Raw genomic sequence first — 24,768 nt, forward strand, 5'->3', positions numbered from 1 at the left:
ATGCATTGCTTTGAAACCTCTACATGATTAAGTATGTATAATGCATTTGCAAGTTGTTTCTCTGATTTTCTAATACTTGCCACATAATTGGAATGGGCTGATATGATGCCGAATATTTACACTATTGAGAATTGAAGTCAAATCATTCCTTTAGTTCTTTGTGAAAGGGGTTAGAGAAGGAAACTAATAGACTTATGAGTTTTTTAAATATTTCCAGTTATGTGTTCCACTTCAATCACCATAAAAAAGAAATTAACTAATAATATTCATGCTGGAAAAATAACCCTAAGTGCTGTATCTATAAATAAGCTTTTTGCATCAGATTGATTTGAGGGCCACTCCTGGTAATGCTCTGGGCTGACTCTTAGTTCTCTATTCAGGGGTTACTCCTGGCAAGGTTGGGGGACCATCAAGCTTTTTTGCTCATTGTGCTCTCATGTGGAACTTGCCTTAACATGCTCTTCCTCTTCTTTTCCTGCACCCTATCTCTTTCTTGTCCTTGTCTATTCCCTTGTATTTTGGGGTCTTGTCATGCCCACTCAACAGTATCTCCTCCTGCAGAGTCCATTGATGTTCACAGACCAAGCCCAGCAGGACGTCATCATGGTCCTAAAGTTTCCCTCCAACTCTCCTGTCACTCATGTGGCAGCCAACACCCAGCCTGGGTTGATGAATCCTGCTGTGATCACAGTCACTGCTAGCAGGCTCTTCGCTGTGAACAAGTGGCACAATCTTCCCGGTGAGTAAAATATCACAAGGGAATATAGTAGCTGCTGCTTGGTGTATAGCTGCATTGTAACATCTACTTAAATATATCTCTGTATGAAAGCTCTTAGAATTCTCAGGCATTAGTCAAAATCAAAGTGTTTATAAGTTTAAAAGGCTTATGACCCTTTTGAGGATGCTAATACAGATGATGAAACATAAACCATTCTTAGTATTTGGTAGTTTGTCATTATAAACATTTTAATATAATTTTAATATAGTGGTACTCTGTATTATATTCATTAAAGTCATATATTTGTTAGCTGTTGCCCATTTTCCCACTTTCTGATCTATTTACTCAATGAATACCAATGATAATCTATTCTATGCCTTTTTTTTTAAAGACACCATATGCTTTTCTGTAGATGATATAAAAAGAATACAAATTACATATCCAAAACATGTGCCTGCAAACACATGAGGACATCCAATTGGCCCATTAAGTGCTGAGGAATTATAGAAACTAATGGCAAGATACTGAAATAGTCATTGGAATCATAAACTCACAAAGTTTGAAGGGACCAGAGAGATTGTGCAGTAGGCAGGGCATTTATCTTGAACACAGTTGACTGTGTTCAACCACTGGCACCACATATGGTCCCCTGAGCCCACCAAGAGTGAGAACCGAGTGCAGAGCCAGAAGTGATTCCTGAACATTGCTGGGCGGGCATGGCCCCAAATGAAAACAAAACATTATTGAAGAGATGTGGTGAGTCGCCTCATCCAGTCCTGCATTTTATAGTGAGATATTGGCTTTCTGGCTCACAGTTTGAACCCAAGTTTCTGACTCTGGTTTTATGATCACCCCTCTGTGATTTATTGTCTCTCATTAGAACAGGAATTTAGGATCTGGATTTAGCATGTTCTTCTTCTAACATTTTTTGGGTCAGATTTAAAAAAAAAAAGAATGAAAAATCCTTAGAATCCTGGAGTTTACAGCCTTTCCCCTCAACCATTATTCAGGTAGGAAATCTTACAGATGAATTTTAATAATGTATGAACTTGCCGTTCATACATTCAGTAAAGTATGCCTCCATTTTTGGGTCCTTTTTACTCCTTTTTCTCCAAGTGAATTCATCTCCCAGTGGTAAATGTGTATGTATGCATTTATTTTATATGACATTTATATTTTGGAACTAGAGATCATGACTTGTTTACAAACAGTGATTAGGATACTCTCAAGATTGACTCCCTTGTGGAAGGTGACAGTGGTGTGAGCTGAGAAACAACCCATGGGTTACCCACGCACCCCACCATGTCCACATGACATCAGAGCCAGAGGTTGCTGACCTCATTTGTGGCAGATAAGGGCTTCTTCTGTTTAAGCAGAGTCACAGTATAGAGAAGGAGAGACACCATTTCAGACTGCTGGGAAGAGCAGGGGCTAGGTCACCTGTCTTTAGGCAGGAACCAAGATGGCTCAGCTGAAGGGCCCATAGGGATTCCTCCAGTGGTGGTTAGTACATTTCCTGAGCACTGAGATCTGAGCCCCACTCTGTTTCCAAGGAGCAAGATTGCCCCAGCAAGGTGAGATCTTTTACCTCCCTCAGTACTGCGCTGTTAGATATTCTCTCCCCGACATCCAGTTTTTTATCATAGACAAAGAAAAGTGATTCCACCACCCTCTGCAGGAATGCCATGTGTGGTACATCACCCACCTAGAGAGGGAGAGAAGAGTGGGGGGAAGCACAATCCTGCTCTGCCTTCTGCCTGGGAGCCTTCCCAGTGAGCCTTTTTGGTGCATTGTGTCACTAGTGGCTTTTAACCCTTCTCTCTGGCTTTACATCCTGACACAGTGACCCCCTCACCAGATGAGTTTAAAAAAAAAAAAAAAGAAGAACTACCAGAATTTGGGCTTATCCAGAAGGGTGTTTTTCAATAGTGTGATTTCAGCCGCTTCTCTCATTTTTACTTTGTGCCCCTTACCTGTCAGTTTACCTTGTTTGCAAAAAAATGTCAGAAATTCCTAACAGGTTTTCTTTAATAAATATCAAATTTCTGTTAATACATATTGGTTTTGATGTAGATTCTGGGATTGTTTTCTTTATTTTTTTCAGGGAACCAATGATTTCCATAGCTTGTTCATTAGACAGTTCCTGTCATTGCTCTTGATAGTATCTAAGCATTGAGGTCAAAAGCAAAACAGCTTTATCTTCCCTTTTCATTCAGAGGACCTTGTAGAGGTGTCTATAAACATACACGCACACATGTTGTAGATAATATAGCATTTTCTAGGTTATAAATATTGTTTTAACCACTTGATGTCTTTCAGCTACTGGACCCTTTCCATAATCTTAGATGTATGTTCGACAGTTAAGTTGAATCATATGAAAACAGAAGTTTTACAGGTTAAATGTCAGATCCTGGCAACTTAATGTCCATTCAGTGTAGCTCCTATAACCCATTTTCCAAGTGAGTAAACTGAAGCATGGGAGCTGTATGTCTTGCCCAAGGTCATATGGCTCTAACCAGATCCGAGACCTGACCTAAGAGTTGGCTAGCCAGACTGCTTTCACTGTGAGTTTGATGTAGCTGTGTCTGTGACCCCAGATGCCCTACTGACTCACAGTGGTTGGCTTTGTTAGGAAGCCAAAGACTCTGGTGCTCTTTAAGTTCTTTGGTGTGCTGGAAAAGACAGGAATTGCAAAGATAATATTGTCTGTGGAAAAAAAAGAGTAAATAATATTGTTTCCTTTTTTCAGCTACATTAATTCTTATATATACTCAGCTATAAATAATTTATTCACGTATAACCCAATTGAAATTATTTAGAGTATTTTATAAAACTCAAGGATCTTTCAAATGATATTTACTAAGAGGAAATGATGACATACTTTGTTTTAAAGTAATCTAGTGAATTTATTGGAGTACACCCTTTTATTGGTGGCCCCCAAGACTAGCCAGAAATATTCCTAAAAAGCTGAGCAGTATTTAGTGGCACCCCAACACTGACTAGATATAAAAGTTCCATGCTCAAGAGCATATGGTATAGAAAACAGATATTGAGCACAGTGAAGAACTGAAGCATCTGGTAAAATAACTAGGGAAGGAGTTCCAAAGTCAGTTGTCAAGTTTATAAAACTGGGAAGACAACCTATACCAAACCCTTCCTTTACAGGCTTCTGGTTTTGCATGAGGTCATTAGGTCAAGGGTTATTCCTCTCGTCTCCAAGTCCTTCCACCTTTCAGGAGAAATACTTCTCAGATCTTTTTTCTGAAAATTTTTAGGGGGTGGAGTAATGGTTTTGATTTTGGGTCACACCCAGCAATGCTGAGGAGTTACTCCTGGCCCTGCACTCAGGATTCTCTCCTGGCAGTACATGGGGGACTATATGGGATGTCGGGGATCAAACTCACATCAGACTTATACAGCCTTACCTGCTGTACTGTTTCTCCAGTCCCAACCAAGATCTCTTTTCAGTTACTAAATAAGTATGTCTGAATCTTAAGAACCATTTTGAGAACTGAGCAAACTCTTCTCAGTGCAGAATTATGAATTTTCTTGCTCATGTGCCTAAGTATTTTTAAATTGAAACCATGGAAATATTAAATATTAATAAAACATTTTTAAAAGCCACAATCCAGTCCTTAAGAAAATATTTTAGCCAAATGCATTTAACTAAAACATTTATCTATGGGTAGCTTTCTTTATTTTTATTCAAACTTTCAGCTGATTGATTTTAAGTGATGGATGAAACAGTAAATGCTCCCTGACTCAGAGCTTTCCCTTTCTCCCTCATAAGTTGACCTTTGTGTGTGTGTGTGTGTGTGTGTGTGTGTGTGTGTGTGTGTGTGTGTGTGTGTGCGCGCGTGCGCGCGTATCCTTTGTGCTGCTGTACTCCAAACTGCCTTTTTAAGAAGTAACTCCCCCCAAAAAATAGTATTTGCTACAGTCAGCAGATGGCTGTCACATTTTGTTTTCAGCGCACTTTACCACTTAATTTTGTTTTGTTGCAGCATCAGAGGTTGCCAGTCAAGCATCTGCTATAGCTTATGGCCCAGGACTAGAGCCCCTGCCAATGGCACATGTTCAGAACAGCACTAATCTCAAATAAATGTTTAATAAGCCGGCCATCAATGCACCTGGATTCTCTTCCCTTTACATTTCACCAAATTGTATGAGAGACTTGGAGGCTGGATGCAGTTCTGCAGAAGATGTGGCAGAGGTGGTTTTATGTAGTTTTGTATATGAAAATTAATGCGTTTTTCTTTTTCTTTTCTTTTTTTTTTTTTTGTCTTTTGTGAATTCCAGCTCATCAAGGTGCTGTGCAAGACCAGCCATACCAGCTGCCAGTGGAAATCGATCCTCTCATAGGTCTGTCACTTCCTTCTCTCTTTGCGATTCATTAAGCTCTGTATGGTGGCCCTGAAGTGTAGATTACAGTTGTTTTTCACTTGCTGGTTGCTGGGAATGGAATTTTCCTGATAAACCATTTGCATGCAAATTGGAATGCAATGAGCTGTGGCTATGCTGGTATTTCATCAACTCCCCCTCGTTGGTTTGCCTAATTTGAACAGGCCTAGGATGCGTGTCAGTGAAAATTAATATGGATGCTGTAATAATGTGTGATTGAGAATGCGCATGAAGTACTGTCAGGATAATATTGGATCTTTTCATCACTCGGACTTGTTGATGAGCAGGAGCGAGGTGCGTTATGATGAATTGGTACGCTGGTAATGTGATGGCGCTCCTTTGCTCAGGAAATTTTCATAATAACAGTGGGGTTCTTAGTGGCACTGTGTTGTGAAAAATAAAACCGTGGAGCCAGGGTTTCATCATTAAAGGAGATCAATCCTTTCTTCCGGGACCCTCTGTTCAGTCGGAGGGGATTAATGTGCAATTGCAGAACAGTTTCAAAGTTGAAATATATCGCCCAGCCAATGGCAGCATTCAGATATTTGTATTCATTTTCCTAGGGTCCTACAGCCCAATAAATTGCCATTGAAGGTTAAATTTGTTGGAGGGGAATGGGAAAGAATGGGAGGGGACCAGGAAGAGCCGTTGGGACTGAAATGAGCATCTGCAGCAGATGACGATATGAGGACTTAATTGCTCTTACACTTTTTGAGTAGATTAAGTGAAATCTCGACTTTAGCATTTCTATTCTGGTGGTGAGGATTTCAAATGTGGCTTCACTAACAACGTGTTAAGCCTTGATATTAAAGTAATTCCAATAAATTTCAGAGTAAATGACTTAATTACCTTGCTGTTGGAAAATATTATCAGCATGGCTTTCTATCTTGAAATTTGGCATATTTCCCTCACACAGATACATTTCTTAGAATTGCAAAGTTTTCGAATAAGGCATGCATATAAATGGAATTGTTCTCTTAAAATGCAAGTATTTACCAGTTATCTGTCACCTGTTTTGCCTTTAAACCACTGTTTCAATAGACTGTAAAATAACCAACAATGCCAACAAACCATCAGGTTAACAAAATGAGTAAGTTAAGAAGAAATTCCTTTATCATTTCCCCCAAATATAAACAGAATCCTATGGAATAACTGTCAACTATAAAGAAGTACTTACTGTTCTGCCTCCTAACTTTTACTTTGCTTTGAGCACATACGATTTGACACATAGATATTTTTAAATTAAGTACTCGTTGACTAAAATATTTAAGACTCAGTAAAAGAGAAAGCCCACTTAAAGTCTAGGATGATTGTCTTAAAACTTGAACATTTGGGGTCCTAGAGAGATTGTACAAGATGCTTGTTTTGCATGTGACTGACCTGGGTTCAATCCCTAGCACCATATAGAGTACCCTGAACCCCATCAGGAGTGATCCCTGAACCAGTCAGGAGTAAGTCCAGTGCTAAGTGGTAGCGTGATAGCAAGCATAATACCTGTGAGAGTAGTAGTACTAGTCCAGAAACCATCCTAAGTTCCTAGGGTGATCCCAGTGGTCTCCAGGGTACCACAGCCAACTGTGGGCTTGTATCTCAAGTCAGTCATACAACTGATGTGTGTGGTCCCTGGCAATTTACCACAGCCAAAGTGTGAACAACCCTCATCAGCCTAAAACAATAACTGCAAAGAGAAGGGAAGGAAAAAAATTATTTAAAATGAATCAATTACAAAAACTCATTTAGAAAAACAATAAACAATATCTAAATTGATGAGCATTGCTATATCCTAATAAAACTTATATATAAAACCTGGTGTGGGCCAGATTTGGTATGTGGGCGCTAATTTTCTTCTTTGTTCTGAATCACTGGTCATCAGATTTCTTTGCTCCTCTATCCCCTAAAATAATGGCTTAAAACCTTGTACCTCTCATATTTTATGGTTGACATATAAAATGTTTTATCCATTTAAATAGGCTCAAAAGTTACTAAATATTCTGTAAATAAAAATTTAAATATATCTAGTGGAATTTAAGTATCATTGTGAACTGATATTGACTATTATATCTTCATAACCAATGCATAGAAACCTCTTAACATGTGACAATTTGAAATTAATCCTTTTCCATCTTGAAGTGGCATGAGTTATTACTCAGGGTCCTCTGTAGTCAGTTCTCAATTCTGCACAAACCTTGTCTGGCAAGCTGTTTCTCCCAGGAGATCACAGGACATTAGTGAAACTTTGCATAGGTACAAAAGCCAAGTAAAAGCCCACAAAGGACAGGGAGATGATAGGGCAGGAACGCATGCTTTACCTGCCGAAAGCCTGGTTTTGATCCCTGAGCAGAAATAGCCCTTGAACACTGCTGCCTAGTAGGGTGCCAAAACATAAAAGCAAAATCCCAAAATTAAAGTTTTCAGGTGGAGTGATGCACTGTGGTATCGGAACAAAGAGAACTTTGGTTCTAATTGCTAGATTTCTTGCAAGTAAATTGTATCACACAGCTTCACTGCGGTGGAATATATGTGTGTGTATGTATTATACCCTGATACTCATAGAAGCCTGTCTTGCCAGTTTCACCCTTTTTTATTGTTTCCATCACTTTCTAGTTCATTAATACCCCCAAACGTATGTGGATTGGCTACTCAAGGTTAGCTAATAATCTTTCACAGTTACTTTGTACTGACAGGTATTATTAGAATCTTGCAGTCTTTCATATGTCCATGTTTACAGTCATAAAACCCAGCACAGCATTTAAAAGTATTTTTAAATAATATCTTTATTTAAGCACCATGATTACAAACATGTTTATAGTTGGGTTTCAATCATAAAAATCACACCCTCCTTCACCAGTGCAACATTCCCTCCACCAATGCCCCCCAACTCACTCCTCCCCCACCCTCTGTCTATATTTGAGGCAGGCATTCTACTTCTCTCACTCATTAACATTGTCATGATAGTTGTTACTGTAGTTATTTCCCTAAATGCACTTACCACTCTTTGTGGTAAGCTTTGACCGATTCACGATTTAAAAGTATTTTGAACACTTTTTTCTTCCCTATCACTTCCTGATATTCAGTTGGGCCTCTATTAAATTGGTTGGCCAAATTAACTTAATACAGTTAATGTTTGTAATATAGATATTTTTGTTTTATCAATATAATTTATTGACAGAATATTTTTCCAAGGGAAAAAAACCAATACTATGGTACAAAGAATGTAATAATCTAACTGCCAACATTTATTTTCTGTGTTCAGATTTCTTTTCTTCTTTTGTCTTCCTTTTTATAGTCTTATTTCTTTAGCAGTATAAATACCATTATTTGTAAAGAATAATTGGCCTAGATCACTAAATAGATCACTAAATACTAAGCTTGCTGTTTAGTTGGCCTAATATTGCCCCAAAAGAGCATCTCAGTGAAAATTCCTTTACTGATAACATACTTGATGGGTATTTTGAGAACATTATTACTATTCTTATGCATTTGGTGTCCCTCTGTGTCTGACCTTGTGCCTTATGACATACCTCCACGAAGGTGCTCTTTTGCACTTAGAAAACACACTGCTGGATTGTCCTGTTTTATTGCTCATAAAAGGAGCGAGAAAGTGGCAGTGTGCTGTGCTTTGGCTTTTTTCAGTTACAAGTGTCTTTAATAAATAGTCATTCTTCCTTTTCTTCACAAGCAAATGCTGCTGTAAACAAGGGGAATAGGAGTTCATGTCTAGTCAAATTAAGACCCATTAAAGCCAAAGGAGTACAAGATGCTACAATATTTCAAATATATGACATTTACATTCTAATATAGTGTCCCTGTGACAAAAAAACTTAATGTAATAGATTTTCACAACATGAATCCATTCTCATGACAATAGATGTAATGAAATTGTCAGAAATACAAACCTAACCTGATGCAATCCTGAGATTGTAATCAGGTTTGGTCTGCCCAAACCCGATTGGAGCTTGGAAGCAGGGGCTGAAGTGTCTACTGTTTTCTGTTTTTTAATTTAAACACCATGTAACAAAGTTGTTCATGGCTGAGTTTCTGTCTTACAATGTACACCACACTTCTCCCATGAACGTCCCATGAACATTTCCCACCACCATTTTGGGACTCTTTTTTTCTTTTTTTTTTCTCTCTCTGTCTCTCTCTCCCCCACCTCCTCTCACTCCCTCCCCCTCTCACCCCCTCTCTCTCACCTCTCATCCCCCCTTTCTCCTATTTGGTCAACTTTTTAAAATGGTGGACTGGTTATTATTTCTTCCCTTTAGGCAACATTTCCTACTGAGATTACTGGGTCAAGCTACCTATAGTCCCAACATGGTGTAGCACACCTTTGCTTTTCTTATGTTCATGCCCTTACAATTTGAGGCCACATGTCCTGATCCCAGATTGTGTTGTTTCTTTTCCCTCAGTCCCACCCCTAGCCCGTTTGATCAACTAGAAGATTTCTCTGTGCCTGTAGACCTAATCGATGTTTTCCTGCCCTTCCTCTCTTTTCACAGCCAATAATACAGGAATTCACAGGAGGCAAATCGCCGACCTTTTAGACCAAAGTATTCAAGTCCACTCCCAGTGCTTTGTCATTACGTCTGACAACCGCTATATTCTCATCTGTGGCTTCTGGGACAAGAGCTTCCGAGTCTACTCCACAGACACAGGTAAATCCCTCCACCTTCATCATGAACTCACGTTTCCTCCAAGTGACACAGGAAGGCTTCGAGTGCCCACATCTCTTCATGTCAAAACCAGCGTGTGAGCATAATGGAAAGACAGTTACCCCTTTAAAGCACACATCTTACAAGGGAGTCTGCCATGAAGTTCAACTTCAGCACATTTTTGAGAGGCAGTTTCCTCTAGTTCATTTATCTCTCCAGCCTCCTGCTTTTACAGAATGAGCCATTTTAGAGGCTTGTCTGGCTATCTTTAAGAGCTTCTGCACCTGTATATGCATAATCTTCGATCAAGTACAAGTATAGAGGGGCATTTTCCCCACTTTTGTATTATTTAAAGATTTTTTTCCTTTCTGGAAATTCTCATTAAGTGTATTTCTTGGGAATTGATACCTTGCCTCCATCCTTTTCTGCAGAGAATCATACTGAGAGCTACACCATCATAAAGAAAAATAGCTGACTCCTGATTTTACATGTGACAGGAGCTCTTCTTGTTAAGATATAAAAGTTTAAGTCTATATATATTCATTTGCATGCATCTTCTTAAAAAAGACAAACCAAGCTCCCAATTCAGTATTTTTACAGGAAAACTGATATAGTAAATGCATAAATATGTGAATTTTGAAAATAGAAAAACTTTTTTTTTTTTTTTTTTGGTTTTTGGGTCACACCCGGCAGTGCTCAGGAGTTACTCCTGGCTCTATGCTCATAAATCACTCCTGGCAGGCTCCGGGGACCATATGGGATGCCGAGATTCAAACCACCATCCTTCTGCATGCAAGGCAAATGCCCAACCTCCATGCTCTCTCTCCAGTCCGCATAGAAAAACATTTTAAGGAATCAAATAGTTTAGAAACATCTAATAGAAAATATAAAGTGAAATACAGTCATATTTTTTAATTTAAATGAACTATTAGTGAGTTTGAACTTTATAAAAACAATGGAAGTAGATCTTTCAACTTAAGACAAGGATCTCTTCTCTACCAATATCATCTTACATGTGAGAAGAAGAAATTCTTTTTTACTTTTCTAGTTAGTTAGTTTACAACTACTCTTTAAATTACCATATTTTCTGGCATATAAGACGACTGTGCATATAAGATGATCCCTACTTTTCCTGTTAAAATACAGGATTTGGGCTATATTCGCCATATGACTACCTTTCTCTTAACACACACCAAATGGAAATTAAAAAATGTAAGAGAAAAAGAGTAGAACTCTCAAAGGTTAACAGTATATGTTTAATAAAGCTAGACTTTGGAGTGCCAACAATAATTTTACATTTGTCATTTGTAGTGAATGACTGTGATTTTTTAATTGTGATCTATATTGAAAGCAGGGAGAGGGGGCTCTTCCAAGAGCCGCTGGCTAGGGTGCAGTAGTTAATAGGACAGCTAGAGGGAGACAAAGCACCTCCTCTGTGTCCCATAAAAGCTGAAGAGAGGACTGAGCACCTGAAAGCCATATATCTTGCGGCTGGAAGAGATGTGGCATTTGGTAACTCAGCTCCTCTGTGTGCCCTGAAAGATGAATCAGGACTAGCAGAGGACTGAGTGATTATGCCTGGCAGCTGGATGGGATGCAGTGGTAAGAGGGTAAGAGGGGGGTGGGTCACTCATCGCTGAAGTTGGAATAAGTTTTAGCATGCTGTATATTGGCATATAAGATGATCCCCGACTTTTTTTCTTCTTTATTTGAACATCTTGATTACATAAATGATTGTGATTAGGTTTCAGTCATGTAAAGAACACCCCCTTCACCAGTGCAACATTCCCACCACTAATGTCCCAAATCTCCCTCCACCTCCCCCCTCCCCCCACCTGTACTCCAAACAGGCTTTCCAGTTCCCTCATTCATTCACATGATTATGGTAGTTCTCTATGTAGTTATTTCTATAGCTGTACTCACCACTCTTTGTGGTGAGCTTCATGGAGTGAGCTGGTGTTCCAGCCCTCCTCTCATTGTCTCTGAGGATTGTTACAAAAATGACTTTTATTTTTCTTTTTTTTTTTTGTTTTGTTTTGTTTTGTTTTTGGGCCACACCCGTTTGACGCTCAGGGGTTACTCCTGGCTATGTGCTCAGAAATTGCCCCTGGTTTGGGGGGACCATATGGGACGCTGGGGGATCGAACCACGGTCCGTTCCTTGGCTAGCGCTTGTAAGGCAGACACCTTACCTCTAGCGCCACCTTCCCGGCCCCGACTTTTATTTTTCTTAAAACCCATAGATGAGTGAGACTATTCTGCGTCTCTCTCTCTCTCTCTCTCTCTCTCTCTCTCTCTCTCTCTCTCTCTCCCCCTCTGACTTATTTCACTCAGCATGATAGATTCCATGTACATCCATGTATAGGAAAATTTCATGACTTTCATCTCTCCTGACAGCTGCATAATATTCCATTGTGTATATGTACCACAGTTTCTTTAGCCATTTGTCTGTTGAAGGGCATCTTGGTTGTTTCCAGAGCCTGGCTATTGTGAATAGTGGTGCAATAAATATAGGTGTGAGGAAGGGGTTTCTGTATTGTTTTCTTGTGTTCCTAGAGTATATCCCTAGGAGTGGAATAGCTGGGTCAAATGGGAGCTCAATTTCCAGTTTTTGGAGGAATCTCCATATCGCTTTCCACAGAGGTTGGAGTAGAAGGCATTCCCACCAGCAGTGGATAAGAGTTCCTTTCTCTCCACATCCCCGCCAGCACTGATTGTTCTCATTCTTTGTGATGTGCGCCAATCTCTGCTGTGTGAGGTGGTATCTCATCGTTGTTTTGATTTGCATCTCCCTGATGATTAGTGATGAGGAGCATTTTTTCATGTGCCTTTTGGCCATTTGTATTTCTTTTTTTTTTTTTATCAAAGTGTCTGTTCATTTCTTCTCCCCATTTTTTGATGGGATTAGATGTTTTTTTCTTGTAAAATTCTGTCAGTGCCCTGTATATTTTGGATATTAGCCCTTTATCTGAAGGGTGTTGGACCCCTGACTTTTTTTTTTTTTTTTGGCCACATTGGCGATGCTCAGGGGTTACTCCTGGCTGTCTGCTCAGAAATAGCTCCTGGCAGGCACAGGGGACCATATGGGACACCGGGATTTGAACCAACCACCTTTGGTCCTGCATCGGCTGCTTGCAAGGCAAACGCCGCTGTGCTATCTCTCCGGGCCCGGACCTCCAACTTTTAAGAAGTTTTTCATGGGTTAAAAAGTCATCTTATACACCGGAAAATATGGTAGTTTTGAGAATTATGAATCCATGTTTCTCCCTGAGTATTTCTGCTAAAACAATGTTAGTTGTTTGAGGAATCTGTCCTAGGTATATATTGCTACTAGTTTTGCACTATGACCACAAGCGAATAGGCAGAAGTAGTTGAACACTTACTGTTCATAGACAAGGCTCAGGAAGTTGTTGTGAGGTGGGAGCATCTCCTACCTTGGAGAATTGATGAACTAGTCCCCAAGAATTTGCACCCTTATTTTTTTGGTCCAGAAAGAAAACACTGTCAAGTCTTTCTGATAGGCATTTGGTAGTATGTTGAGCTCAGTGGTTACTCCTGACTCTGCAGTCATAAATCACTCCTAGCAGACTTGGGGGACCATATGAGATGCTGGGGATCAAACCCATTTGCAAGGCAAATGCCCTACCTGCTGTGCTATCACTCTGACTCCCAAGCATTTTTAGATTTCATATTGTTCGTTTTGTTTTTTTACAATTTGAAATGAATTTAAAATTACAGAAGCAGAATTTATTCTTTGATGTCTTTCAGTTATTACATCTGGGTTTACGTAGAGTTATATAGCCATCACCAAAAGTGACACACGGGGCCAGAGAGATAGTACAGCAAGTAGAGCATTTGTTTTGCATACTGACAACTTGGGTTCCATCGCTGGTTTCCTATATGGTTCCTCAAGCTTGCCATGCATGCCCCTGCTCACAGCCAAGGTTAAGCCCTGAGCACCTCTGGATAGGGCCCCAAAAGCATAAACAAAACAAAAAGTGACCAGAGTAGTCCAGCCCCTGGATGGTCAACTCTTTTTGGGGAAATGCTGGGGAAGCCATGCTCAGCATTTATTCCACCTTTTAAATATGACATTGTGCTAACTTTCTTTTATAAAATGTTTATAATTAAAATAATTCTCGTATTCACACAGTTCTTAGAACTTTAGAATTTTTTTATGAACATACTAGAATCTTTTTCACAAATGAAGGTTTAGAAAGGAAAACTGGGGCCAAAGAGATAGCATGGAGGTAAAGCATTTGCCTTGCAGGCAGAAGGTCAGTGGTTCAAATCCCGGCATCCCATATAGTCCCCTGAGCCTACCAGGAGCGATTTCTGAGCGTAGAGCCAGGAGTAACCCCTGAGTGCTGCCAGGTGTGACCCAAAAACCAAAAATAAAAAGAAAGGAAAACTGGTAGAATCTTATGCAAGATAATAGTAATAGGACTAGGTGTGGGATCTATCAAAGCAGCATTAGTGATTATACCAGGTTATCTCTTGCAGGTATTACCTGTCACTCATTGTAAATCTGAAAGATGCTGTTATTTGGAGCACTCATTTTTCAAGTATCTGGCATTATACTTATATTTGATTTAATAAACTAGACAACGTTCTTTTCCCTTTTCCCAAAAACCATCTGTATATTGTTTTTAGAAATCTGTGCAAAAACATTTTTATAAAAGTAGCCTTCTTTGGGCTCACAGGTACCTCCAAGGGCTAGTGTATATCCTTAGCCACAGAAGGCCTGACTCTTTCCTGGCACCACATGGTCCCCGGAGCACCACCGCGAGGCCCCCTGTGTCACACGCTAGATGTAGCTCCTCTGAGCTCCTCTGGGTGTGGCCCTGAAACCGAAACAAAAATAGTTTTGCCTTATTTTAGACTTATTTACAATAGGATTGACTAAGCATGTCTAATAGAAATCTTCTTGCCATAAAACTTGTGGGGAAAGGCCCAATTACAATCATAAAACCTTTTTGCTTATTACATATACAAACTCTGATGTTACTTTTTCTTAACCAATTTAAAGTTAGGATAAATATGTTTGTGTTTTTATGATCATAGGAATATTGTGTATTTTCTCTTGAAGTTTGGCAGAGAAGCAAGGGAAATTTTGTGTGTTCAGTAATATATAATGACAAAGCTATCACAAGTGTTGGATTCAATTATATTTTAGCACATAAGCAAAAAAAAAACCTTCTCTTATTAGATTTGGGGAAGGGGAAGGAGAGAAACATGGCTATAACAGGAAATTCTTTAAACATAAATCATGTTTTCGGGACACAACCAGAACAGCAGAGGCAACAATAAAACCTTCCCTCGGCACTGGGAATTATTTTCAGACCACATTTTAGATTCAGTGGTGCACAGTCCTGAGCTTGAATTTTTTTTATTTGTAGCACAGCTGTCAAATAAAACATTAACTAGAAAATTTGTTCTGTCAAAAAAGGGATATTCGAGTGCTTGTGGTAATATTTGATATTAGTGTGTGGAGAGGTAGACTGGTATTAAAGGAAACAAAAAATAAAGGTTGAGGAACACTTATGAGATTATCAGAAAATAATTTACCAAAAAGAGCAGCAGGTATTTATGTGCTGTGATTTATTTAGGAGGAGTGAACCTCCACCTCAGAGCAATAACAAATATTGCAGAGGAAGGCTGCCAGAAGAGGCAAAAGTAAACTGGGGGAAATAATGTTTCCTAGAGTTGAGCCCAAAGTATAAATTGTAGAGGTTAAAGTTAGTTTGGATTCAAATATGAAACACTTCGGAGGTAGGTAATTTAATGTCCCTCCTCGCCTTTCACTCTTTCCTCCATGCCCAGTCTAACAAAATTGGCTTGCCTTCACGGTTCTGCGTGACCCAACCCCTCCTTTCCTGTAGAGAACTTTCCACTGTTCATAGTTCTAGATGCTGAGTATGCAGAACTTCAGGACTCTCCACCCCACTAGACAGCAGTGATCGTCCACTCTGCTAACCTCCACATGCATGCAAGGAGGCCTGATACTTCCCTCCTAGCTGGTGCCAGGTTTGCTGATGGAAAAAGAATGGTATCACCTTTCTGCCAAAATTAAAACACTACAACATTTTATTTCAAAGAAAAAGAAACCATATTTGGCTGGGTCTCCCTTTCCTTCTACTGACATTGATAGAGCAAGCCCTTCAAGCACAAGAACTTACTGAGTCTTGGAATGTTCGTTGACTACGCAGAGTCCAGCCTACCTTCATTGTTCAGTTCTTTCTGTAGATATCATGCTCTTAGCATTGTCAGGAGCCAGGCAGAAGTTACTGTAAAGGCTCTGGAATCTAGAGCTTGATGCCCACATTGTGTGTCCAATTCCTTAGACCTTCCCCCCAAAATAAAACCTGCCCCTCATCTAACCCCATCTGTTCATCTACCTCCTCCTGGCTTTCACTAAGCTTCTCCACTTTGCTCTTTATGTAAGCTAGAAATCATGTGAAAAATTTTCATCGTTTTTGTATTTAATTTGTCCCTTTCTTTTTTTTATTCTAGAAAGCCTTTTTGGGGGGTGCCACGCTCAGCGGTGCTCAGGGGTTACTCCTGTCTCTGCGTTAAGAAATGAATCCTCGTGCAATTGAATGGGATGCCAGGGCCTACCCACTGTACTGTATTACCCCAGCCCCTTAGAAAGTCTTAAATTCTTCTTACTATAACCTCCTCCTGACAAAAGTTCCTTTTTAAAATAAAATATAATGTTAGGCAGTGCCAGAAATCAAACCCAGAGCCTCATACTCACAAGGCTGGACCATATCACTAGCCAAATGAAGTGTTTCGATGTGAGTTCACAAGTGTAGGAAAATTTACAAGTGAACCTTGCAGATAGGTGGGTTTGGTGCTGCACCTGATCGTGCTCAGGGATCACTCCTGAAGCATTCGGGGCCACATGGTGCCAAGCACTAAACTAGGGTCAGCCATGTGTGAGGCATGCACCCTGCCTCCTGTACTGTGTATTAGCATTCGCTTTTAACACACCTGTGCTGATTCCTTACTCACAGGGAAAAAAAATACATTTTATGAGGCCAGAATTAATTCTGTAATTTTAGACAAGAACAAATTTTGTTGGGGTTTGGGTTATGCTCACACAGCACTCAGGAGGCTTCTCCTGAATCCCTGCTTGGGGCCACTTCGGGTGGTGCCAAAAACGCACTAGTCTATCTCACCTGCTAGGGCCTGGTCTATGCCTGCAGGGCTGCTCATGGCTGTGACACTCTCGAGCCCAAATCAGCCTGATTTTAAAGCTTCTAGTCAAAGCTTCTAGTCAAAGTCATGTTTCAAGAGTTTCAAGAGTAACACAACTGTATTTTTCATGAACATTTGAATTTTGTTTACTCCAATTCCTTAAAAATTCTTATTTTTGGTAAAATCTGAATATTAGTAGATATCCTATGACATTCATTTTCAGATTCTGTGAGCTTTCCAAAGTCAATTTTCAGAGACCAGAGTGAAAGCAGAGTGGTATGCCTTGCATACCACTGACCCATGTTTGATCCCTGGCATCCTAAATGGTCCCCTAAACATCCCATTCTGCCATGTGGCCCAAACTGTCCCCTACACCAGCAGAAAAAAGGAAAAAAAAAGCACTCAAAACATTATATCTGATAGGAAACACCTTTTTAAAGGGTGAGGAAGGCTTTACTTTTTTTCTTTTCGGTGTCATTATATCCAAAGCCCTGGATACCTAGTAAATTCATTGACTTCCTCTTCTCTGCTCGCAATCATTAACATTAGGTAAACTGCCATAATCTTAATTTCATCTTCACCTCCCAAGGAGTTTTCATCATTCAATTAAAGCAAAGAATAATCTGGCTCCAGTTGCAATCAAAATAAATCTGTTCTATCAGCAAAAGTTAATGTAATTTTGATTTAAAAAAAAAAAGCTTTAAAAAGTGACTGATATTGTCCTTGTATAGATTTAAAAAGAATCTTTACTAATTGAAAGATGGTTTTTTTTTGTGAAGTCTGAATCATAAAAAGGCAATTGATTGGGTTCATATTTTTATCACAGATTAACTTCAGCAGTTGTTGAGATGGTTCCAAATCAGGGTTCTCCTGGGCCTGTGTTAATTGGGAGACATCATTTATTTGTGATTTTAGAGTAGCCCTGCATAATGACAGAGTGTCATGATCCTCAAATATTTGGTAAACTAGATAGCTTTAACCTATATATTTCAAAAATGCTGTCAGTGTGCTTCACTTTTCACTAAAAATGTCTTATGTTGTGCTCGCTTCGGCAGCACATATACTAAAATTGGAACGATACAGAGAAGATTAGCGTGGTCCCTGCGCAAGGATGACACGCAAATTGGTGAAGTGTTCCATATTTTTTAAAAAATGTCTTACGTTTTCTTATATTACTTATATGTGGTATTTAGAATAACTGTTTAAATGGGGGGTTGTGGAGAACACTCTTGACCCCAAAGTATAGTGAATAGAGAGAAAGAAATTGAGTGGAGAAGGAGAAAGATAGATGTGAAATACTTGAGGACAGGGGTCAAAGGGACTCAGGTGCATTGGTAGTGTTAAGAAAAGACAGAATGATGAGGCTGGAGACATAGCATGAAGGTAGGGTGTTTGCCTTGCATGCAGAAGGATGGTGGTTCGAAGCCCGGCATCCCACATGTCCTCCGAGCCTGCCAGGAGTGATTTCTGAGCGTAGAACCAGGAGTAACCCCTGAAAGCTGCCAGGTATGACCCAAAAACAAACAAATAAAAAAAGAAAAGACAGAGTTAAATATCCAGACCACGGTGTCAACAATGATGAAATCATGAGACCCAAACTTAACAAACTTCAAAAGGTACCTATAATAAATGGTAGACTGGGACACGGCAGTGGTGGGATGGGATGGTTTCTGGGAACATTGATGGAGGAAGATTGACACTGTGGTGGTATTGATGGTGAAACATCATATGTCTAAAACTTTGACAAACTTTGTGAATCACAGTGCTTTAAATTAAAACAATTTTAATTTTAGAAAAGAAAAAAGTTTACTAAACCTAAAATAAAATTTGAATAATCAGAATTCTAGTGAATACAACTTTTTGATCATTTCCCCCTTAATCAGGACTTCAAAGATGTTTCCAGCAGGCATTCTCAGGCATGAAGTGCTCCTGCCTACAATGCTGCCCTTCATCCCTTTAGCATCTACCCCAGATTCTTCCCACCTCATAACCTGACTCCCCGACAGTTACATTTTCAGTTCAGTCTTTGTGGTTTGGGCCCCATGTACTCTAGTGCTGGATTCCAGTGGTTCAGACTTACATGGTTATTTCTCTTTTACACCAAAGAGGGGCCCAAGTCCCCTGCCTCTTGCTCCTGAGGATTATTTTATGAGTTAAATGGTCCCTAGAAATTTTTTTCATTTTTGTAACGGCAGTTTGACTTGTTTGGGAGTTTGTTTCTTTTCTGGTTTTTGTCCTGACACATTGTGCTCAGATCTTGGGGTCATCTGCACGATATTTAGTCAGCAGGGCCCAATGGCTTGCACCCACATCTGAGAATGTGACAGGCTCAGGCTCTGCCACTGGGCACCAAAGGCCCACCCTGGCTGCCCTCTGCCCAGGATTGAGCATATGCCTGTACCTGATTTCCTTTTATTTGTTGTTTTGGAGACCACAGTGAGTGGTGCTCAGGTGCTACTCCTGGATAGGTGCTCAGGGTACCATGTAGTGCCTAGGATCAGATCCAGGCCTCCTGCATGCAGCCTCTGCACTCAGCCCACTGAGGCCTTGTGTGACCCTGAGGCAGTTTTTTTTTTTTTTTTGGTGGGGAGGGGGCTTCTGGGCCACAGGAGCAGTGCTTGGGGGGGGAGTTACTCCCTGCTTTGTGTTAGGGGTAGGAGGTGCTCTGCAGCAGTGCTCAGTGAACTATGTGGTGCTGGAGAGTAAGCCCAGCCCTTCTGCATTCCAAGTACATGCTCAGGCCACTGAACTCTGTCCCTTGTAATGGCAGTTTTGAAGGTTCCTAAGCAGTGTTTCAGAAACCTGGGGTCCCAGCACAGATGCTCAGCCAACTGGCTGGAGGTTCATTGTAAGGCCCAGAGAACAGAGCTCAGGCTCTGTGGTGCTGGAGTTACTGTGGTCACCCCATCAGTGACAAGGGTCTCAGGGTTGTACCCGATGATGCACAGGGACCATGTGGTGCTGCAGAGCAAATCCAGATGGGGTGCACGCCAAGCACCCTAACCTTTACCTATACCTAACCTATACCTACAGCGTAATGGCAGTTGTAAAGAAAAACATTCTGTGTTTCAGGCAAATTGATCCAAGTGGTGTTTGGCCATTGGGATGTTGTCACTTGCCTCACTCGTTCTGAGTCATATATTGGAGGAAATTGCTACATTCTCTCGGGCTCACGTGACGCAACCCTTCTGCTCTGGTACTGGAATGGAAAAAGCAGTGGCATTGGAGATAACCCAGGCAGTAAGTACAATTTATTTTCCTTGTATACTTTTGCAGGTGATGGAGAAGTAACGTTTCACAGTGCCCCTTATTTGTTCTGGTGAAAGCAAAGCTGAATTCTTAAACAGTTTTAATTTCCTAATTCTTCTTTTCAGTAAGTCTAGATAGATAGCCTTTTATTAACATTTTATGACCGTTGAGAATTTACATCTAAGTGTGACACACCAAGTTTTCGTGCCATGTGATTCTTATGAAATGCGAATTTTCATCAGAAATGGCTGCCACCAGCTGAAATAGGTGTGTGCCATCCCCAAACAATAAGACAAAAGCATAGAAGAGAAAAACCGCCTACTGTCTTGTTTAATTTATATGGGGATTCCCCCTAGCCCCAGTGATGCTAGGGAGAAGATAGGTCTTCACAGACCAAACTTAACTCCCTAGCACTTGGGGTCATCTCCCAGCCCTACTTACTTGTTAACCAAATTTTTTATTTCTAAAGGGCAAAAGAAAAGGCTATAATCTCAGGCAAACAAATCTGTATTTCAAAAACAAAACCAGGTTTTTGTTCACAGTTTAAAAGACAAAGTGGGCCATAAAGGGCAACACGGGCCATTCTGATTGAGACTTGGTTTTTCTGATAGGAAATGAAAATCTTCACCTACAGCCTCAAACGTCTTTATGAAACTATGCCGAAGGCAGTAAAACAAACAAAAAAAAATGTGTAACCATTTAAAATTGTAATTCACAGAAGGCAAAAAAGGAAGCAGCTACCATTAAAACCAATGGCACACAGCTGCAGAAAGAAATGGCTTTAGAAAAACACATTAAGAAGTAGGAAAAAAACAATTAAAGGGACCACCTGAAAAATGCGAATTTAATTAAAATCATTATGACAACACCGAAGAATAAGAATGACTTTAGATTTTGACTTCAGAAGGTAGCTCTGTTAACTCCTCTTAAATATTTACAGTTTCTTAATTCAAAGTTAGTTGCCATGTATTTGGTTAAGAAGGATCAGGCTGTTCCTATTACTTGATCTGAATGAATAGGAGGCTATTCAGTCCCAAATTTTGAAGCAGTCTGGATATACTTAAGTCCATCATATTTCCAATTGACTTCCTAAATCTCTTTGTTCGATGTATATTGTGTGAAAGTGAACTTTTTTTCTTAGTTAAATAAAATGTTTAAAGTAGTACATTCAAGGCATTTTGTCAAAGCTGTTTCCCCTTTTTGTGTTCACTGTCAGTGCTGGGTAAACCATTTTTAGTCAATAAATCTCTAATACGCATTCCTTATTTTAATCAAAACATGGGTAATTCCCTACACAAGTAGAATATGAGCATTTCTAGTCTGTGATGCCGTGGATACTTGTGCTTGTGGAAATGAGGGGGTCAGGCAGATGCATTTATCTCATCCATTTCCACATCTCTTAAATATAATTGCAATATGCAATATGCAGTTTTCAGTGATTTTGTGTTTCACATGCTTTTGTGAAAAGTACTTCCTGCTCTTCCATTGTGGACCTCACACTGCTCCTTCCTCCCTTCTGACCTTCTCGGGTCATCTTCCTGCAGTTTCTTGTTTTTCTTTTACTCTTAAATTCAGTGATTAAGCTTTACCAAATTACCACAGTCATGTCTAGATTTGCCGTAGATTAAAAAAATTATATATACCATTTTGCTACTCACCACAAAATACAAAAATGTGGCAATCCAAAAACAAAACTGATAGTTTTAATTACCTGACCTAATTGTTTTCTATCTGTCATACATGATTGTTACCAGTGTGTATGCTAAGAAGTATGTAAGGGCATGTTAGCTATACTTGTGTGTAACTGCTGTTACGCTGTAGAAATTCAGTTTTAAGTATACATAGTTTTTTTCTTTATGTACCTAAACAGTGGTTCTCAGCCAGCCAGGCCAGGTTAGTTCTGAGGGCGCAATGGTTCAGAGCTTCTGGGACCTTGGAGTGCTCCAGGGGCCCTGGAAGAACACATGGCAATGCTCGAGGACCGTGTGGTACCCAGGATGGAAGCAGGGCTGGCCCATGGAACTCTGGATCCTAAACTTGACTCTTTCCAGCCTATGATTACACCTTAGAGCTAGAAATACTCAGTTTCTAGAAGGAAGAAAGATGTGTCTGTATACCTAAATATCTTTCAGGTCACCTGCAGATGTTGTGTCCATGCTTCTCCTCTTAAAGGCACATAGTTAGGCCGACCAGACCCTGAGGCTTGGAGTGAGGCAGGGCCTGAGTTCTCCTGCCATCGTTCTGTCTCGTCTGTAAAATGAAAGCAACGGTAGTCACTGACTTGAAGGAGTTCACCGAAGCACAGGATGCTTAGAGCAAATAAATCACCACACAAACACCATCTTGTTGGCATTGGAGTGTATATTATAATGTGATATTTTTCACCAAGCACTTCATCTGTGTCCCCTCATTGTCTGCAGCATGGTGGCTGTTAATTCTGAGTAGTGCTGGTAATGAAAAGCACAGAAATAAAAAACTAACATAGCATCACATCTAATAAAAATTTTAGAAAATGGCTACGTATCTAGACTAAATTAAATTACCCTTCTCAAAGTGAACCTTGTTTTTTCTGGTTCTTTTAGAATGTCTGATGTCCCAATTTAATTTTGCTTTAGCTTTTGAAGGATGACTCTGGAGGAAAGACAAATAGGCACTTTTTTATATAATGAGAATTTCCACACATTAGAATAGAAAAATGAACAAGCTGGTCTAGGCATTTCAAAAGAAAATGACAACTAAAAAACAAAGACATTTTTACTGTGTGTGAACTGTGTTTTAAACATTTGCACAAGCTGTTTCCGATTTTATAAGCTCCGGTCTCCCTCATGGCTCCATGGCGCGGCCGCTGAAGTCAGAGCTTTCAGATGAGGAATTTGGGGGGTGTGCCTGATCCTGTTTATCTCGGGACTGCAGTGGAAGTGACCTTTTGGACCTAGTCCTGCTCCTCTGTCTATAGATGGATGCGTGTACGTGTGTGTGTGTGTGTGTGTGTGTGTGTGTGTGTGTGTGTGTGTGTGTGTGTGTTTAGTGTGGTCTGTTGCATTTGCACAATCGCAACAACTGAAATTTTAGATTCAGAATCTTTGTTTCTTTGAAGGGAGGATAGGTTAATGAGAAAAAAAATGAGGCTCTAGCAGTATTCATAGTTTCTGGCCTCATTCAAGTGCTACCTTTTTTTTAATTTCAAAAATCATGAGATATAGTTAGCAATTTTATTTGCTCAGCTCATATGTTGTGCCATTTTCATCCAATCTAATTTTAGTGCTATATATAAAGCTAATAGCTTTGTAATTTTTTTAAATCACATTACCCAGTATTATTATGTACATTGCCTGGGCAAAATCAGGCTATTTCAAATTGGGCAAAAGTATATAGTATAACTTAGAGCTTTGAAAAATGTGAATTCCATAAAGGATGCTTCCGTTTCATGGCAAAGCCTTGTTTTCATGGATAAAAAGCTGGATCTTCCCCGTTAGTTTTATAGTTTTGTGATTGTTATCTCTGTGGAATGCAGTTTTCATAATTAAGATAAAATTCTGTTTATTTGTGGATGCTTTTTTAAAAAATAAAAATGTTTCGACATGGAAGCATAGCAAGAGCCTTGGAATCCTTTGTGTTTTGGACTGAATCTTGACTACTGAAAAGCTTTTCCTGAAATACACTTTTTGTTCTTCATAATGGTGCTATCCAGAGCACATCAGACATTACCATATCTTGGAAAAAATATTTCCCCATGCACTTAATTGAACTTTCAAATGTTCTTAGAAGAGAGATGAAAATGTATAAAACAGCTACTTACTATTTACAAAGTTGTGTAAATCATAAATGTAAGTTTATATGCTTATTATTTTTAGGAATCTGAGTACTATTTTTTTAAGCCACAGTTGATTAACTTTAGAAGCAAACAGTTGCTGATGTGAGGTGTTGCACAGATTTGTGTGGCTGGTACTTCAGTCAAGTACTTTTCCATTCTCACGTTCTGGTTTCGATTTGATTGAAAGGTGGCATTTTTTCCTCTTTGCAATCAGACATGCTAATCTATGTCAGCTTTCTCCTTTATGGGAATGGCGTCTACTGAAGGAAAAAAAAACAACTTCAAGTTTTTCTCATAACAACAAGATTCTGTTCTTTAAGAATATTTCAGCACCGTTAATTAGAGAGAAGGTTTTATTAACCATGAGGCTAGCACTAACAGACCACAGAGCTGTTTTTTAACATACTGTATGCTGTAGCTGCCCTGTTTTTCCTCTGTCTAAAACTTCATTTTGTTATACGCTCATCAATCACATGAGTCGTTACCGTAAATCTGAGTGTTGTTAATTTTACTAGTATCACCCTAATGAGACATTCCTGCTATAATTAAAAATGAATTCTAACTTTGAGTCATTCTAATTTTTTAGTGAATTTAGAATGATCTTGCCATCTGACCATAAATACCACTGATATACAGAGACTACTCATCAAGTCTATATGTCTAGGTCCTATGTCCAGGTGTGAATTATTTACTGGGCGCCGTTGTGCACGTGTGCTAATAATGCATATGCATATT

The 24,768-nt window shown here is 39.6% G+C and overlaps 1 protein-coding gene and 1 non-coding gene across 3 annotated transcripts in view; both read left to right on the forward strand.

Moving 5' to 3' along the window:
- Nucleotides 1–24,768, forward strand: part of LRBA (LPS responsive beige-like anchor protein) — a 662,022-nt gene that overhangs the window by 615,476 nt on the left and 21,778 nt on the right. The window contains exons 49-52 of one of the 2 annotated variants that reach the window (XM_049770186.1): nucleotides 547–739; nucleotides 5,018–5,080; nucleotides 9,619–9,774; nucleotides 20,043–20,210. In XM_049770186.1, the coding sequence (XP_049626143.1) occupies nucleotides 547–739; nucleotides 5,018–5,080; nucleotides 9,619–9,774; nucleotides 20,043–20,210 (580 nt within the window). The remainder of the gene's footprint in view (nucleotides 1–546; nucleotides 740–5,017; nucleotides 5,081–9,618; nucleotides 9,775–20,042; nucleotides 20,211–24,768) is intronic. The other variant, XM_049770185.1, reaches the window with a different exon arrangement.
- Nucleotides 18,010–18,116, forward strand: LOC126005636 (U6 spliceosomal RNA). Its single transcript, XR_007494679.1, has one exon. It is a non-coding gene; the product is annotated as a U6 spliceosomal RNA (small nuclear RNA).

The sequence above is a fragment of the Suncus etruscus genome, chromosome 3 (assembly GCF_024139225.1).
Source record: "Suncus etruscus isolate mSunEtr1 chromosome 3, mSunEtr1.pri.cur, whole genome shotgun sequence".
Taxonomy (NCBI): Eukaryota; Metazoa; Chordata; class Mammalia; order Eulipotyphla; family Soricidae; genus Suncus; species Suncus etruscus.